Consider the following 14,935-nt stretch of genomic DNA (forward strand, 5'->3'; position numbering starts at 1 on the left):
GCCAATAAACTGGAGCGTTCAGGTTGTCTTCTGGAATGTTTCATGGTTCTGATCATTAGAAATGAATGTGTAGACTCTGACCTTATTTCTTTAGTCCCTGAAAAAAAAAATCTATCACATAATTTGATCTCCTTTTGGAATGAGTCTATGTGTTACCCCTTCAAGACGCATAAGGAGACAATGCAGGCTGCATTTTATGAAAGTCCTGGTTTCAAAGTATTTAACCTTTTTTGCATTCAATTGCAGTGAAATGCTGCTTAATGCAAACTATGAATTCCTTGATTTTGTTCTACCGTGGTGACTTTCTGTGGTGCCCTGTGTATATCCCAATTGGTGAGTGATGTGGCCAATCATGAGATGTCTGCTTCATTAGCTGCTTTATAAAAGGTGCACTTAATAAACATTTTTTTTCATACATTGCTTTGACCTCTTTTTCCTGCTCAGAAACAGTGACCATAGCTGATGGCTTGCAGACTCCAGTTCCCCTGCAGGGCTCCAGAGCTCTGCCTGATTGTGACAGGCGCATGCACCGTAAGCACCCTAGAGGCTCTAAGATTCAGGAATGAAGCTCTTGCTTGATGTCCCCAAACCCACTATGTGTCATAATCTAACTCTGGAGATAGCAGGATTCTAGATTTTCACTTTAAAGGGACCGTAACAAATATTTCTTAAAGGAAGATTTGGAGACCACCTGCAGAATCACAAATGGGTTTGTGTTAAAATGCAGATTCCTGGGCCCCACTATTGAATTGGACTCTGGAGCTGGGGCCCCTAGAACCTACATTTTAAATAAGAGTCGCCCATGATTCGTACATAGTGCATGAGAGGGAGTGTGACTCCCTCCTGCCTCACCCCATTCTCACTACACCTTCAATGCACTTTTCTGTGCGTTACTTCTTAAGGAGATTCCTGAAGAAAACAGAACTCCTCAGATGTACACCCTACTCAGATGTGGGTCCTTTCTCTAATTCTGCAAACTTCTTGGGTAATTGAGCACTTGCCACAGTCTGCCCGTAGAGAAAGGGTGGACTTGAGAAATTGGAGTCATAGTCAAATGCAGTTACAGCAAATAACAGGATGGTGAAGATCTCTGCATAACCCAAGATTCCAAGTCTGAACCTGATGGCCTAAGGATTCCAAGAGACATTTGGAAGGGCTGGTTCTTTGAGGAGGCTATAAGCAAGACTGGTCTTAATCCTTTTCAGCAGGAGGAGCCTGGGCCACTGGCTAGCTGTGCACCTTTTGGTGAGTCTGTTGACCTCTCTGGGCTGCAATTTTCTCATCTACAAAAACAAGAGTTGAGTGGTGAGGTGTTTAGGGGTCAAATGTACTGATATCTGCAACTTATTTTTTAAAAATGCATAAAGAAAGATGAGATTGGAGAGTTGGACATAGTTGTGATGAAGCAGAGGCAGTAAAATGTTAATTGTAGAACCTAGATGTGGGTATATAGCTGTTCACTGTGAATCCTTTCAACTTCTCTCTGTGTTTGAAAATTACATATGATGTTAGAAAAAGCAAAAACGGGCAAATTTTAGAGCTGAAATGGACATTAGAGATCATTTTATGGATGATCAAGTTGAGGCCAGAGAAGGCAACTAGAAGCAGAGACAGGACTAGAACTGAGGCCCCCTATGTCCTAGCTCCCAATCCACGTGTGCTCTACTCTGCCACACTGCCCCCTGCCCCGTCCAAGACCCCTTGGACTCATGGCCAGGAATCAAAGAGAGGACACCTCTGAAAACTTGAAAAATGCAGTGAAACCTTAATTTTATGAGACTTAAATGGGCATTGCATAAATAAAAGAGAAAAGTTAAGATAGGATTGGGGGATACTGGACTAAGCAGAGTTCTTTACTGCAGGACTTGTCAGAGCCTTTAACGTGCTAATGTCTATTGAAAACCTCTGAGAGAAATATACAGCATTTCCAAACAAATTTGACCACACAAACTCCCCTCTCCTTACTTGGGAAAAGCAGCCCTGAAGAATGTGCGATTGCTGGGTTTTGTGAACTGTTTCTTTTTGTAGGGGGAGGAGATAGACATGTGGTTTCTATCACTTTCTGTTTCCACAGTGAGCCCACACTCACACAAGTTGTCTGAAGAATGTGCGATTGCTGGGTTTTGTGAACTGTTTCTTTTTGTAGGGGGAGGAGATAGATATGTGGTTTCTATCACTTTCTGTTTCCACAGTGAGCCCACACTCACACAAGTTGGACCATATGCCCTCATCACATGTCCGAGGGCTGAAGGCGTACACATGCCAATGGGCAGTGCCAGGTGTGTCAGGGGCTGGGTGTCTGGTGAGCCAATGGGGAAGTTCAGAGAGGTTTGAACCCAGTCCCTGCCCTCAGTGGTACTCAGGGAGGGTCACCTGCCCCTGCCAGCCCAAGGGCCATTTTCCTCCATTGGTGGCCATTAGCTGGCACAGTGGCAATGGAATTCATTTGGACAAAATCTTCCAAGAAACATGGAGGAGCAGATATCCGGTGAGTAAGTGGAATCCCAAGAAAAAGCAAACTCAGTTCTGGTTCTTGGATTTGGCCAAGGAAAGGGATAACCAACTTTCTCTGTTTCTGTGTCTCGGGGTAGTAAAATATGTTGTTGGAGCTGGTCAGAACACACACACATAGCAACCTATGAACATAAACAAAACACGGCATTCCCTGAATGCTGCCAAAACCTTTTATTGGAGCCATCCTCCTAACGCCGTCGTCACTGGTCGCTGTCCTGGGCGTGCGTGGACAGGCGGCCCCGGGGGAAGCTGAGTGCTGGTTTCTGCTGTTACAGTACAGTGAGCGCAAAGACTTGCGGTAGCTGCCTCTTAGCAACGGTCCTCCCTCACGCCCGGCACAGGGCGTGGTGGTCGGGCCGGGGCAGGGGGAAGGGCCATTGTGCTTCTGTGGCTGGGCTGTCTTTTCTTTCTGGCTTCCCTACACCACGTGCTTTCATTATGGGGGGAAAGGAGCAGTCCCTAAGGAGAAAGAGCTCGCCAGCAGCCTCGTAGAGCAGTACCGGGGCCAGCCTGGCCTGACTGCCCTGCCCCGCCACCCCTTGCCCCACCTGGCTCAGATTTCCTTCCGCAGCACCACCTTGATGCTGCTGCAGATCTGGCCCAGGGCGGCAAAGAGCGGGTTGCAGAAAGTGCGGATGCAGAGTGAGTAGATGTGGCTGATGCACTGGATCTCGATCAGGTAGCTCTTAATGCATGGCACCACTGCCCAGATGTGGCAGAAGGAGATGCAGGCGAACAGGAAGCCCCAGAGCAGGGCCAGCGGGACGCCCAGCAGCGTGGACAGCAGGCGGTAGCACCAGTACTTGGAGACGGTGAAGGTGGTGTAGCTCACCTTCCACACGCTGTCGAAGCTGTAGGTGCCCACGGGCTCCGCGATCACGTCTTCAAAATCCACCTGCAGGGGTGAGAAGGGGAATCCTCAACTCACAGTATCCACCCACTTCTAGAGCTTTTGCATGGGTGTGTCAGAACCCCCAAAGGGCTTGTTAAACCCAGATGGTTGAAACCCCCCCCCACCCCTGCCGCCCACAGGGATTCTGACCCACCAGGTCCAGGGTGGGGCTTGAGACTGCATTTCTCAGAAACTCCCTGCCGGGCTGCGCCACACTGTGCTAGAGCAGCAGGCACAGCACATGGCCTGTCCAAACCCCTCATTGTGTGGATGGACAAACAGGCCCAGGGAAGTTGAGGTGTTTGCTTAAAGCCAACAGTAAGTTAGAGGCAGGGCTAGAGTCACGGCTGTCACATTTTATTATTTTACGATCCTAAGGGAGCTAGAGAGTGATATTCGTCCTGAGCGCCTGTGGATAGACGGTGAACAAGCACAGGTTCCTGTACTCGTGGAGTTTATGGTGGGCAGTTACACCACAGTGGTAATTGCTCGGTTAAGGGAGAATCAGAGGTCTGTGTTCCACAAGAGGATCATTTAATTCAGACCAGGGGTTAAAGAAGCCTCCCTCGTGGAAGAGACATCTTAACTAAGCTGTTACCTGAAAGTGGCCAGGTGAAGGGACAGGTGCGGGCAGGAAAAGAGTGTTTGGGGCAGGAGGAGCTGTAACTGGGAGGAGCTTGTGGGGTAGAAGTGTGGGCCCTCACGGAGGCGCAGGCGCTTTGGGAAGGCCCAGTGCAAGCCCAGAACGGCCGGAGCGAGGCTGGAAGGGGAGGCCGGACGACTTCCCTGTGGTGGGCCCTTTGAAGGCTTTTGCATAGGAGTGACTTGGGCAGATCTGGGTTTTGAGCAGTTTGTTCTGGCCACTGTAGTTGGGGCTGGGAGTGAGGATAGGAGTGAGGCACATAGGTCTGGGAGCTCTCCTGGCATGTGGCAAAGTGAGGGCAGTACTGTCCCCAGGACGAGCCTCCCTGGCTAGGAAAGGTGTCTGGGATCTGCATGTGGTAGAGCAGCCTGAAGAACCTTGAAGAGGAGGCTGAACTTGTTTTCTTGCCCTTGTCAGCCAGAGACCTTCCCCCAGGCAGGGCCCAGGGCCCCCTCTCCCCAGCCACCTGCCAGCTCCAAGGGTCAGCCATTTCCCCAGCCCCTGTGCAGCCCAGCTTGCTTTGTAAATGTGTTCCAGCATATTCCTCCTTTCAACACTTTTATCTGTGCCTGACCTCTCGGAGGTATCAGAGTGGAGAAGGGCCCCGGCTCTGGAGTCACACTGCTGAGGTCTGAGTCTGCATGGCTGCTCACTGGCTGGGTGACGTGGAGCAAGTTACGTAGCTTTTCTAGGCCTCACTTTCCTAGCTTTGTCTCATAAAGATTGTTGGAGGGTTAAATAAATTAAGACATGTAAATATGCAGAATGGTATCCGGCACAGAGGACCTGATTAATAACTGTTAGCTGCGGGTGGTGGAGGAGGTCGTTACCGTCTCATAAAGATTGTTGGAGGGTTAAATAAATTAAGACATGTAAATATGCAGAATGGTATCTGGCACAGAGGACCTGATTAATAACTGTTAGCTGCGGGTGGTGGAGGAGGTCGTTACTGAGGGCTTTCTTCAACAAGAAGCTCCAGCCTCTAAGGTGGGCTTGCAGACCAGTGCTGTTGCTGAGCAGAGGAATGACTCTGGGAGATCACTTAACCTCTCTGAGTTTCATTCCTCATCTGTAAAAATGGTGTTGCTATTTCTTATAACCTTGTTGCGAGGAATAGAGATATTTTTCCTTCATCTATCCATCCATCTACCCACCCATTCATCTGTCCACCTGCCCATCCATCCTCCCTTCTATCCATCCATCTATCCTTCCATCCATCCATCTACCTACACGTTCATCTATCCATCTATCTACGTACCCATCCATCCATCCATCCATCCATCCATCCAAACAAACATTTATCGAGCATGCACTTTGTGTGAGGCACACCACCTCTTGGGCAGTGCTTAGCACAATATCTGGCAAGTTGTAGGTGCTCAGTGACAGTAATTATTTGTTCAAATGCTCTGAAGTTCCTATGAAAATATACTTCAGAAGTTCTGACACCTGAGATTACAACTAGAATAATTATCCAGCCTACCTAGTCATAAATGTGTGTGTGTGGGTTTCAGACTGAGCTGATAAGATGAATGGAGACTTTCTTTCCCTCATTTTCTTGCTTACAGTAATAATCCTACCCCCAAAGATCTCTCTGTTGTGTCTTTTAATTATTGTGTTTTCACAGAAGCCATTGGTGCTGACATTTGAATTACTTCCAGGGATTGCCTTTGGGTGTTGTGCATGGGGCACCTGCTCTGTTTTGTGTGACTCAGAAGACAGCTATCAGAGGGCTGGGCTATGCAAGGAGAAGGCAGCTGCCCCCCTAACTCGGATTTGGGCATCAAGAGAGCTTTGGCCACAGTGTGCTAGTTTGGGGAGATATTTATAAGACCCGGCTCAGGTCTAGGCAGCTGTGCCAGTGTATCAGAAGCCCACACAGTGACTTCACTCCTTAATTCCTTCCAAGAAGTGGAAGGGAGTTGGTTTTTTCTTGGAGGGTGGTAGGCTGAGGGGCTAGATCCACTGGCTGAGCCTCAGGGCTATGTGTGCAGCTGGAGAGAGGGGCGGAGGGTGGGAGGAGGAGAATGATGGCCTCTCATTCAGCTGGTGTTCCCTTCTCAGGCATATTTATTTTTGGAACAGCAAGAGGGCCAGTTGGTTAATGGGAACCAGCCAGTGCAGCCGCTGCAGTCCCTGAGAGGGAAGGGAAGGAGAGGGCAGGGAAATTGCAGGACACCAGGGCCAGGCATTGCTCGAGGATGTTGGGGTGGCCAGCAGCCACCCCCTGTCACAAATATCTCCCCCAGAGTCTTGCATGACTCAGTCCTTGGACATCCAGGCCTCTGGACAATTCAGATAAGGTATCTGTGGGTGGGGGAATTAGCTCTGGCAGGGGGATGCACATATGGTTTCAGTCTTTACTTGGCCATTGAGTTACTGTGTGATTTGGGGAGTGGCAAGTTCCCTCTCTGGGCCTCTGTTTTTTTTTTTTTTTTTCTAACTCTACACAGAGAGGATTGGGCCAAGATCCCTAGTGACACAGGGTTAGCTTTAGAGTCTGAAGACTCATGCAAGTGGCACAGTTTTACTGGGTCCCAGTTTCCTTGCCTATTATTTTGCTACCTAAAGGTGGCCCACAGTCAGTGCCCCATCCCCACTCTGACAAGGGGAGTACAGAAGGTGAGAGCAAGGCTTTAGTAATATTCATAAAAATTTGACATAGTAATTTTATGTTTGTCGAGACTCATGCAAGTGGCACAGTTTTACTGGGTCCCAGTTTCCTTGCCTATTATTTTGCTACCCAAAGGTGGCCCACAGTCAGTGCCCCATCCCCACTCTGACAAGGGGAGTACAGAAGGTGAGAACAAGGCTTTAGTAATATTCATAAAAATTTGACATAGTAATTTTATGTTTGTCGAATCTAATAATAATAAAAAGTGAAGCTTATATTTGCAGGCCTGTTTTTCATTTCATTACTATAACAATTAATTTTTATTGCATTTTACAAAAATATTGGTGTACAAGAGATTGGAATAATAACAATAAAATTGGCCCTTCACCATAGGAAGCTAAAATGAGGTGATAGCTGCAAAAACAGCTGAAAAATGGCAATGCTTTTCTTCTTTTGTTATACTTGGTAATAACAGTAATAGAATTCTTTTCAACTGGGATGACGACCATAGTGACACCCACAATGCATTTGGCCCTCATAAGTGTCAGTTTCTGGCCACGTATCTCATATTTGTTATTTCACACGGCATGTAGGGGGCAAGCGGAGTGGAGCCCATGGCAGCCTGACATCAAAGTGTGTGTCCGAATCCTCTCTGCAGCCTCCTTGCCCAGGGTCATTGCAGGAGCTGAGGCACAGAACACAGCACAGGCTGGTTCTGATGGGGGGATGGGGTAGCCAGGCATTATATGGAGCTTGGGGTCAAGAGCATCCTACCGAGGTACCTGGGGCATAAAGGGACTTGGGATCATGGAAAGGAGGAAGAAGAGACTGAGATAAGAGAGGGCTGCAAGGAGAAAGAAAGGAACCTGCCCTTCTGGGCATCAGCATTGCAGTGAGCCCTTGCTGGTCTCTTCTCATCCCCTCTCCTGGCCTTTCAGCCCCTGCCTTCAGGAAAGCTGGGGCAGGTTGGAGTGGGGGAGTGGCGGAAGTACCCCAGGTGGAATTCTAGGCTTGGCTGTGCACCAGCTCTGGTGGGGGGACAGAATTATAATTTCAACCTTCACTTGGCCATTGAATTACTGTGTGATTTTGGGTGGTTGGCTAGTTTTTAAGAGATGACCCCATTAGTCATGCCTCTCAGTGTTTATGTCTTTGGGTAGTCTCATCCCATCTTGAGTCTGGGCTTGCTCTGTGACTCACCTTAACTACCAAAATGTGGAAGAAGGGATGCTGTGCCAGTTCCAGAACTGAGCCTTAAGAAGGCCTGGAAGCTTCTGCTTTTGGGAGCCCTGAGCCATCATGTTAGAAGTCCATGACTTTACCCTGCTCTAGAGACTGGTGGAGAGGCCACATGAAGGGAGAGGCCTGAAAGTACACAGAGATAGAGACCCAGCCATCCCAGAATCCCAGCTAAGCCTTGCCTTCCAGCTATCTCTGCCAATGCCCCAGGCATGAGTGAACCATTGCAGATGTTGGTGCTCAGTGGAGCCCCAGGTGACTTTGGCCCCAGGGAGCGAGCAGGACTGCCTAGCTGAGCCCAGTCAACCCGTGGAGATCACAGAGTGGCCGGTGCTTTAAGCCATCAAGTCTTGGGATAATTTGTTAGACAGGGGTCAAAACTTGATACAGTGTGTCTTCAGGGAACACAGGTGATGACTCTGGACGCCAGGCTTGTCCTCTGTAGGTGAGGGGCACGGGGGCAAAATGCTCACCAGCTTGGCTGAGTAAGAACTTCTGGTGGCCCAGGACTGCATTTAGGAAAATTCTAGACCAGTCGAAACCCAGGAGCCTCATGACACTAAGTCTTAATACCTCAATGTGGGTTGGTCCAATGCAGCCCATCTTAGAGATCATTGATAGAGGGTAAGACATGTCCAGAGGAAGGAATTGCCAGCATGGAATGACTGGTGGGCTGGATGACCCTCCATGATCCAGCCTCAGCCTGCTCTTCCCACCTTCTCTCCCAGGAATTCCCTTGCAGATGCTTGGTCCTAACCCCATTTGACAATTCATTGTTCTGAAGACAGAGCAGCAAATCTGCTGTGCCAGCTCTGACTAGTGGATGGGGCTTGGCTCCCTGGAATGGTGCTATGATCCATCAGCAATTTCTGCTGTGAACACAGGTGGGGCAGGGGCAGGGCCTGCTCCTCACATTTCCCAGATCTGCCCAGCACTTCCCAGTGCTGTGAAAACCTCTACACCTTGGCTTACCCTGTTTCTTCTTCTTGGAAATACTTGTCCCCCCCATTCCACATTTTAAATTTTTCTGATTTTTAAATGCACCTTAGATACCACCTCCCCATAAAGCCAGCTCCTGATTTTCTCAGGTGAAAGTGAGTTCTTCCTCCCCTAACCTCCAGGCCAATTCATCCGGCACTAACTCCTGGTGTTCAGCACTTCTGTGTGTGGTCACATTATTCCGGTCTCACTCTCTCTGTTGGGCTGGATTCTTCTCAAGGGGAAGTATCAGGTCAGGTTCATCCTCGTGCAACAGGGTGGCCCAGATGGACCCGAACTGGGAGCAAGAGTCTGCAGAAGTGATGGGCTGCTGCTTTGTCTGGGTGTTTATTAGCTGCAGCTGATAGGCAAAGGGTGCTTGTTTTTCTAAAGGAGGAGGGTGTTTTGTGGTGGATGTGGGTTGGAGGTGGGGTAGGAACTAGTATAATGAGACCATGTCTGTCTCCCTGCCTCGTTGGAAGGCCAACATGCAGCACCTGAGCAGAGAGGAGTTGAATCCAGAAGCTGAAGGACCTGCATGACCTTTTGGGCTCAAGCACTGTTGTTTTAGGACTGGGGTGCTTAAGTGTGAGTTGGGGAGAGGGAGCGGTATTGATGAGCCAGCCCTGAGCCCTCATGGATATCACTCAGGAGGACCTCGGGGTGGGCTGAAGTCCTGAGGTGCTCGTGGAGGAGGGTGCTGGAGCCTTTCCAACTAGGGTCAGAAGGCAGAGGTGTCCCCAGGTGCACCCCCTGGCAAGCTGGAGTGCCCCAGGGATCTCGAGCATGCATTCACACCCCGAGCCCAGTGTGGGGGCTTGCACACAGTGGGTCTGTCCTGCTCATGTCCGTGGCCTCAGAGACAGCACAATCTGTGAAATCAGTGTTGGTGAGAGTGGCGGGTTGGGAAAGGGAATTCCAGTTCCTCAGCTCTAACCTCCCCTGACCTTCTGCTCTGCCCTGGGCCCAGCCCCAAACTTTGGAGACCATAGTTTAAGTCTGTTGGGGTATACAGGACTCTCTGTCTGTCTTAGGCACTCATTTTCCAGCCTGGGTTCAAGGGCAGTGCCAAAAGGGACTGCCTCCTTTTGCTGGAAGTCAAGTCCATGGACTTGGTGGGTCTATCTCCTACGCAACGTCCTTGACTTTTCTGTGTGAAACCTCAGCAGCTGGTGGCTGCTCCACCCAGCATCTATCTGCACCAGGGACTCAGGCCCAGAGAGGAAAAGGGATTTTCCTAGAATCACATAGCAAATTAATGTTGGGGCTGGGATCAGAACTGGGGTCTGCAGCATTGTTTCTGTGTCACTCATTCTAGCCCATAAGAAACCTGCTATCCAGACAGGTGCCGCCCGGGGCCCTGCCAGGGCCTTCTGAACCTTCCTGTGGGCCTCAGTCTTGTTTTTCTTTCTCTCTGTCTCTTTCAATCCCTCATTCCCTCTTCCCTCCCTGTCTCTCTATCCTGTCTTTCCCCAGTCGATGACAGACACCCAGGCGGTCCTGTTCAGACAGCTCCCCCACCCCTCCCAGCCCCAGTCTTCTCTCCCTTCCTCTTTTTCGCTATTCTTTAACAGATCGTAATATAAACCTGAAGTCTACTTGAACCTACTCATGGTATTTATCTGACTCTGTTTTATGATCCCTGTTCTGTATTTATAAACTTTTCATTTCATACTCATTAAAAACAAAAGAAAGAAAAAATCAAATAGCTCCCCAAACTAGAGAATGTCCAAAAAATACCAAATAACAATCTCCTCTGGGCAAAATTATTCATGGGGCTCTTTAGTTTTGTGCTGTTTTTCTGGGGCTCAGGGCCTCCAGGTGAGGACAGCTCTCAGCCCCGGGGGAGGCTGCCTAAAGCTGCCACATCTGTGTGTCCGCCCCCGCCTCTCCCTCTGGATTATAATCTGGGCCCGGAGCCTGGAGTCAGCTCCCTTCTGGGGCTCAGGGCCTCCAGGTGAGGACAGCTCTCAGCCCCGGGGGAGGCTGCCTAAAGCCGCCACATCTGTGTGTCCGCCCCCGCCTCTCCCTCTGGATTATAATCTGGGCCCGGAGCCTGGAGTCAGCTCCTTTCTGGCTCGATAGGACCCAAGAGTCCCTCTGCACTTGCTGCCTATTGTGGGTCTCCTTTAGAGAGCACGTCTCCCAGGGGGTCCTTTCCTCCACCCCCAGAGGGTAACCTGGCTATAAACGCTGGTACATGGCTTAGTTCTCTTGTCGTCTAGACTGCAAACTCCTTGAAGCTCCTATTCAGCTCATATTTGTCCTGCCCTTGCTGTGTGCCGGGGGCTATGTCAGACACTTTCAACTCCCTCGTGTCATTTAATCCTCACAGTATATTTCTATTGCACAGTCTGAGATCCATTTACATGATGGAGGTAAAAGATATTTCCAGAGGAAACTGAGGCTCAGAAAACCTCGGTGACTTGTCCAGTGTCATTGTTTTTAGGTACAGCAGCTGTTAAAGTCAAGTTCAGGACTATTCCTGATAGACCACATTGCAGAAACCATGACAAATAATAGTTTACATTTATATAGTGCTTTATACTTTGTAAAGTTTGCTCCCTAATTTTCCCCATTGCAGCATTTCACCCTGTGCTGTGATATATATCCTATCCCACCACTGATGGTTTGTGTAAATGTAACATATAGCTTAACAGGAGCTGTTGTGGAGAGACGCCCCAAGTGAGGTGGGGGCACAGAGGAGGGTGCAACTGATTGCCTGGAGGAGTCGGGGAAGGCTTCCTGGAGGAGGCGACATTTGAGTTGGCCCTTGAAGGCTGAGCAGGGCATCCACCCATGGAGGAGGGGAGGCAGGCACTCCTGGCAAAGGCACAGTGTGGGGGCTGGCAGGTGGACCCAAACCAGGCAGAAGTAGCAGGTTGGGCCAGACTATGCTGGGTTTGGAAAACCAAGTGGAGAGGTTAGACTGTACCCAGCATGGGAGGTGCCCCAGTGAAGGATGGTAACGCAGGGGTGGGGCTTTAGAACAAGCCCTAGCCGTATTGTTTAATCCAGTGGCCACAAGCTTTGAGCACTAGAACTGTGGCTGGTGCAACTCAAGAATTCTAAATTGTGTTTCATTTTAATTAAAATGTAAAAACCAATACTTGATTCCATTATTGGAAACCTTCTAAGAATGTTTGGAACAATTTGGGCACATGAATCGGTTTTCAACTACAAATTTTATGAAATTGAATACAGAACAAATATTTCTGATAAAAATTTGGAGTCTGAACTAAGATGTACCATAAGTTACAGACTGAATTTTGAAGATGAAGAAAGACTGTACAATTTTTTGTTGGTAATTGTTTTATATCGATTATATGTGGAAATGATACTATTTAGGATATATAAGGTCAAATAAAAGTATCATGAAAATTAATTTCCTTTGTTTTTCCCTTTTTAGATGTAGTTGCTGGGAAATGTAAAATTCCATAGGATGATTGCATCCTGGGCTGCATTCTATTTCTATTGAACAGCACTGATCTGAGAATCTGATGTATTCAGTAGGATCTGGGAGGCCCCCAGCACCTACCCCATTAACAGCCCCTCCGTGACTGCTGCTGGTGGTTGGGGACCCTGCTCTGAGGAATTCCACTTTAGAAAGATCCCTCTGGCCACTGAGTGGAGGTTGGATTGAGGGTGTGGGCCTGGAGGCAGCCAGGCTGCTGGAGTCATGGGCTGAGTAAAGAGGCCTGACTTCAGTCAAGGACCGTGGGGGAGACTCCCCAAAGGCTGGACAACTCTGAGCATTCCCTTTCAGGGACCTGGTGCCCTCTGAGAGGCCTCTGCCCTGTCCTGGCTGCTGGGCCTGGGGTGAGGTGGGGAGCTGGGGTGAGGCTGGCATGGCCCCCACCCCCTAGGGGAAAGCAGTGCTCTGGGGGAGAGAGTGCCCCTTCCAGGGGCCACCACCCTGCTGGAAGCCGCCCTCTGGGGCTTAACCCCAAGCCCACCGTGGAGACCATAGAAATGCCCCCTGGCCCAGAAAAGAGCCCAGGTTGGCTGCCTATTCCTGTTCCTCCCGGGACGAGGGCCAGGACTGAATGGCAAGCGTCTCAGAGTAGTAAGAAGGCACTTTCTCTGTGACTCGTTTCCTGTGTCCTGATCAACATGTGAGTCATGTATATGCAGCTACATTTTTGCTCTTGTTTACACTAAAGGTACTTTGAGGGTTTACAATGATTTTTTTTTTTTGAAGGGTTTGGAGGAGACAGAGTAGCAAGTCCCATTTCAGGGAAGCTGATGGTGCCTGGAGCAGAAGCCCTCCCCTGCCGAGCACCCGGCCACCGAGGCAGGCCCACAGAGCCTACCTTGACAATGTCCTCGTTAATGTTCTTAGGGTCCCGGTTCACCAGGTCAATCTCCTTGCAGTGAATGTCCTTGACGATCTGGGCCTCTAGATCTGTGTTCTCTTCGGCCATCATCACGGAGCTGGGAGGACCTGCAGAAGGAGATCCGAGCTGTGTGGCTGGCGGGGCTGAAAATACTTGGGGCAGAGAGACCAGTTCAGTGTCCCCAGACTTGTGTCCCCGCCGGCTAAACAGGCCCCACCCAGCATGCCGGCTGACAGCTGTCCTACATAACTTCGGCCTGCCTCTTGATAAAGCCTCCCGTGGCAGGCCTCCAAGCTAAAATTAAGACTGAAGCTCTTCTGGAAGGCCGAGCACTCCTTAAAGGGGGCTGCCACCGCACTGTCCTCACGCGAGCGCGCGGAGGGCCTGGTGTTCCCTGGGCGCTGCTGAGGTGGGTGGCGGCCACCGTTGGGCCCCTGGAATTTGCCCCAGCGCTGTCAGCATTTGGGCTTCTCTGGGAGCAGCTGCCCAAGAAGAAAAGCAGGGTTGGTCCCAGCTCTGCCTCATGCCCGCTGTGTGACCTCAGGCACGGTTCACGTCCCTGGGCCACTATGTGCCCACCTGGTAAATGGGGACATGATAATAACAACAGGACTCTCCCTACCCTTGTGGAAAGGAGACTGGCTCACGCGCGGGAACGGGCTTCAGGAACCAGCCGCGATTCTCGTTGCATTGTTAGGACCTGGCCCTGCTGTTTGAACAACAGGACTCTCCCTACCCTTGTGGAAAGGAGACTGGCTCACGCGCGGGAACGGGCTTCGGGAACCAGCCGCGATTCTCGTTGCATTGTTAGGACCTGGCCCTGCTGTTTAGTCGCCTCGAGCAGGTCTGAGGTTTTCCCATTTCTGGGGTTTTCCCCTGGAGGCGTGGCTGCTGTCCTGTGCTGTGGGGCGGGGCTGGGGATGAGACGGGGGAGGGGACCACTGATGAGGTAGTCCCCCTCACTGCCTTATGAAGCACGAGCCTGCGCTAGGATGTGCCACGTGGAGGGGATGTGCAGCTGCCCTTGGTCCTGCCCCCAGTGACAGCTTCTGGGCTATCTCTGGGCCCCAGACACCCACATAGATCAATGGGATGCACACTTCTTAGATGCCTGCCCAGTTTTCCTGTGCCCCCTTCCAACTCAGCCATCACTTGAGGCCCCAGCAGCATGAAGGAGAGACATTCTGAATCCCCAGGGGCCAGGGTCTATGCATCCATTTAGCTGTTCATCTGCTCATTCGGGATTTGCTAACAGCTGGGAATAAACAGACCAATAAGGCTCTGTCCCTGCCTTGAGGAGCTCCCAGTCTAGGGGGACAGACCAATTAAACGATAAGTGATGATAATACAGTGGTTGATAACACAGCGTGGCTACACATCAGAGCTGTTTTACGAAGAGCTCACCTTAGAAGTCCATAGGAGGCAATAGCTTACTCTGAGAGCATCAGGGAAGGCTTCCTGCAGGAGGTGGCTTTAGAGTTAGGTGCTGAAGGACCAGCAGGAGTTCACTACACGGAACATGTCAGGTTGCAGGACCACAGATGTCGAGGAGTGGTGTAAACAGGAACACTGAGAAGCGTGAAGTGGCTGGTACACAGGGGTCTGAGGGGTGAAGCAGGTTGCGGCTCAGCCTGGACCTGGCTTTGAAGTATCCCAAGTGTCAGGCTAAAGAGGATGGATGTATCTGGAGGTGCTGGGAAGCCATGGAAGGTTTCAAGGCT

General features: G+C 50.3%; 1 protein-coding gene across 1 annotated transcript; it reads right to left on the reverse strand.

The window, feature by feature from the left end:
* Positions 1–2,670: 2,670 nt before the first annotated feature.
* Positions 2,671–13,868, reverse strand: CAV3 (caveolin 3). The gene is made up of 3 exons (XM_008594886.1): positions 13,837–13,868; positions 13,191–13,321; positions 2,671–3,409 (listed from the first exon to the last, which is right to left on the reverse strand). Exons 2-3 carry the CDS (start codon positions 13,302–13,304, stop codon positions 3,068–3,070), a joined length of 456 nt encoding a protein of 151 aa, XP_008593108.1. The 5' UTR covers positions 13,305–13,321; positions 13,837–13,868; the 3' UTR covers positions 2,671–3,067.
* Positions 13,869–14,935: the final 1,067 nt, after the last annotated feature.

The sequence above is a fragment of the Galeopterus variegatus genome, unplaced genomic scaffold (assembly GCF_000696425.1).
Source record: "Galeopterus variegatus unplaced genomic scaffold, G_variegatus-3.0.2 Scaffold11800, whole genome shotgun sequence".
Classification (NCBI taxonomy): Eukaryota; Metazoa; Chordata; class Mammalia; order Dermoptera; family Cynocephalidae; genus Galeopterus; species Galeopterus variegatus.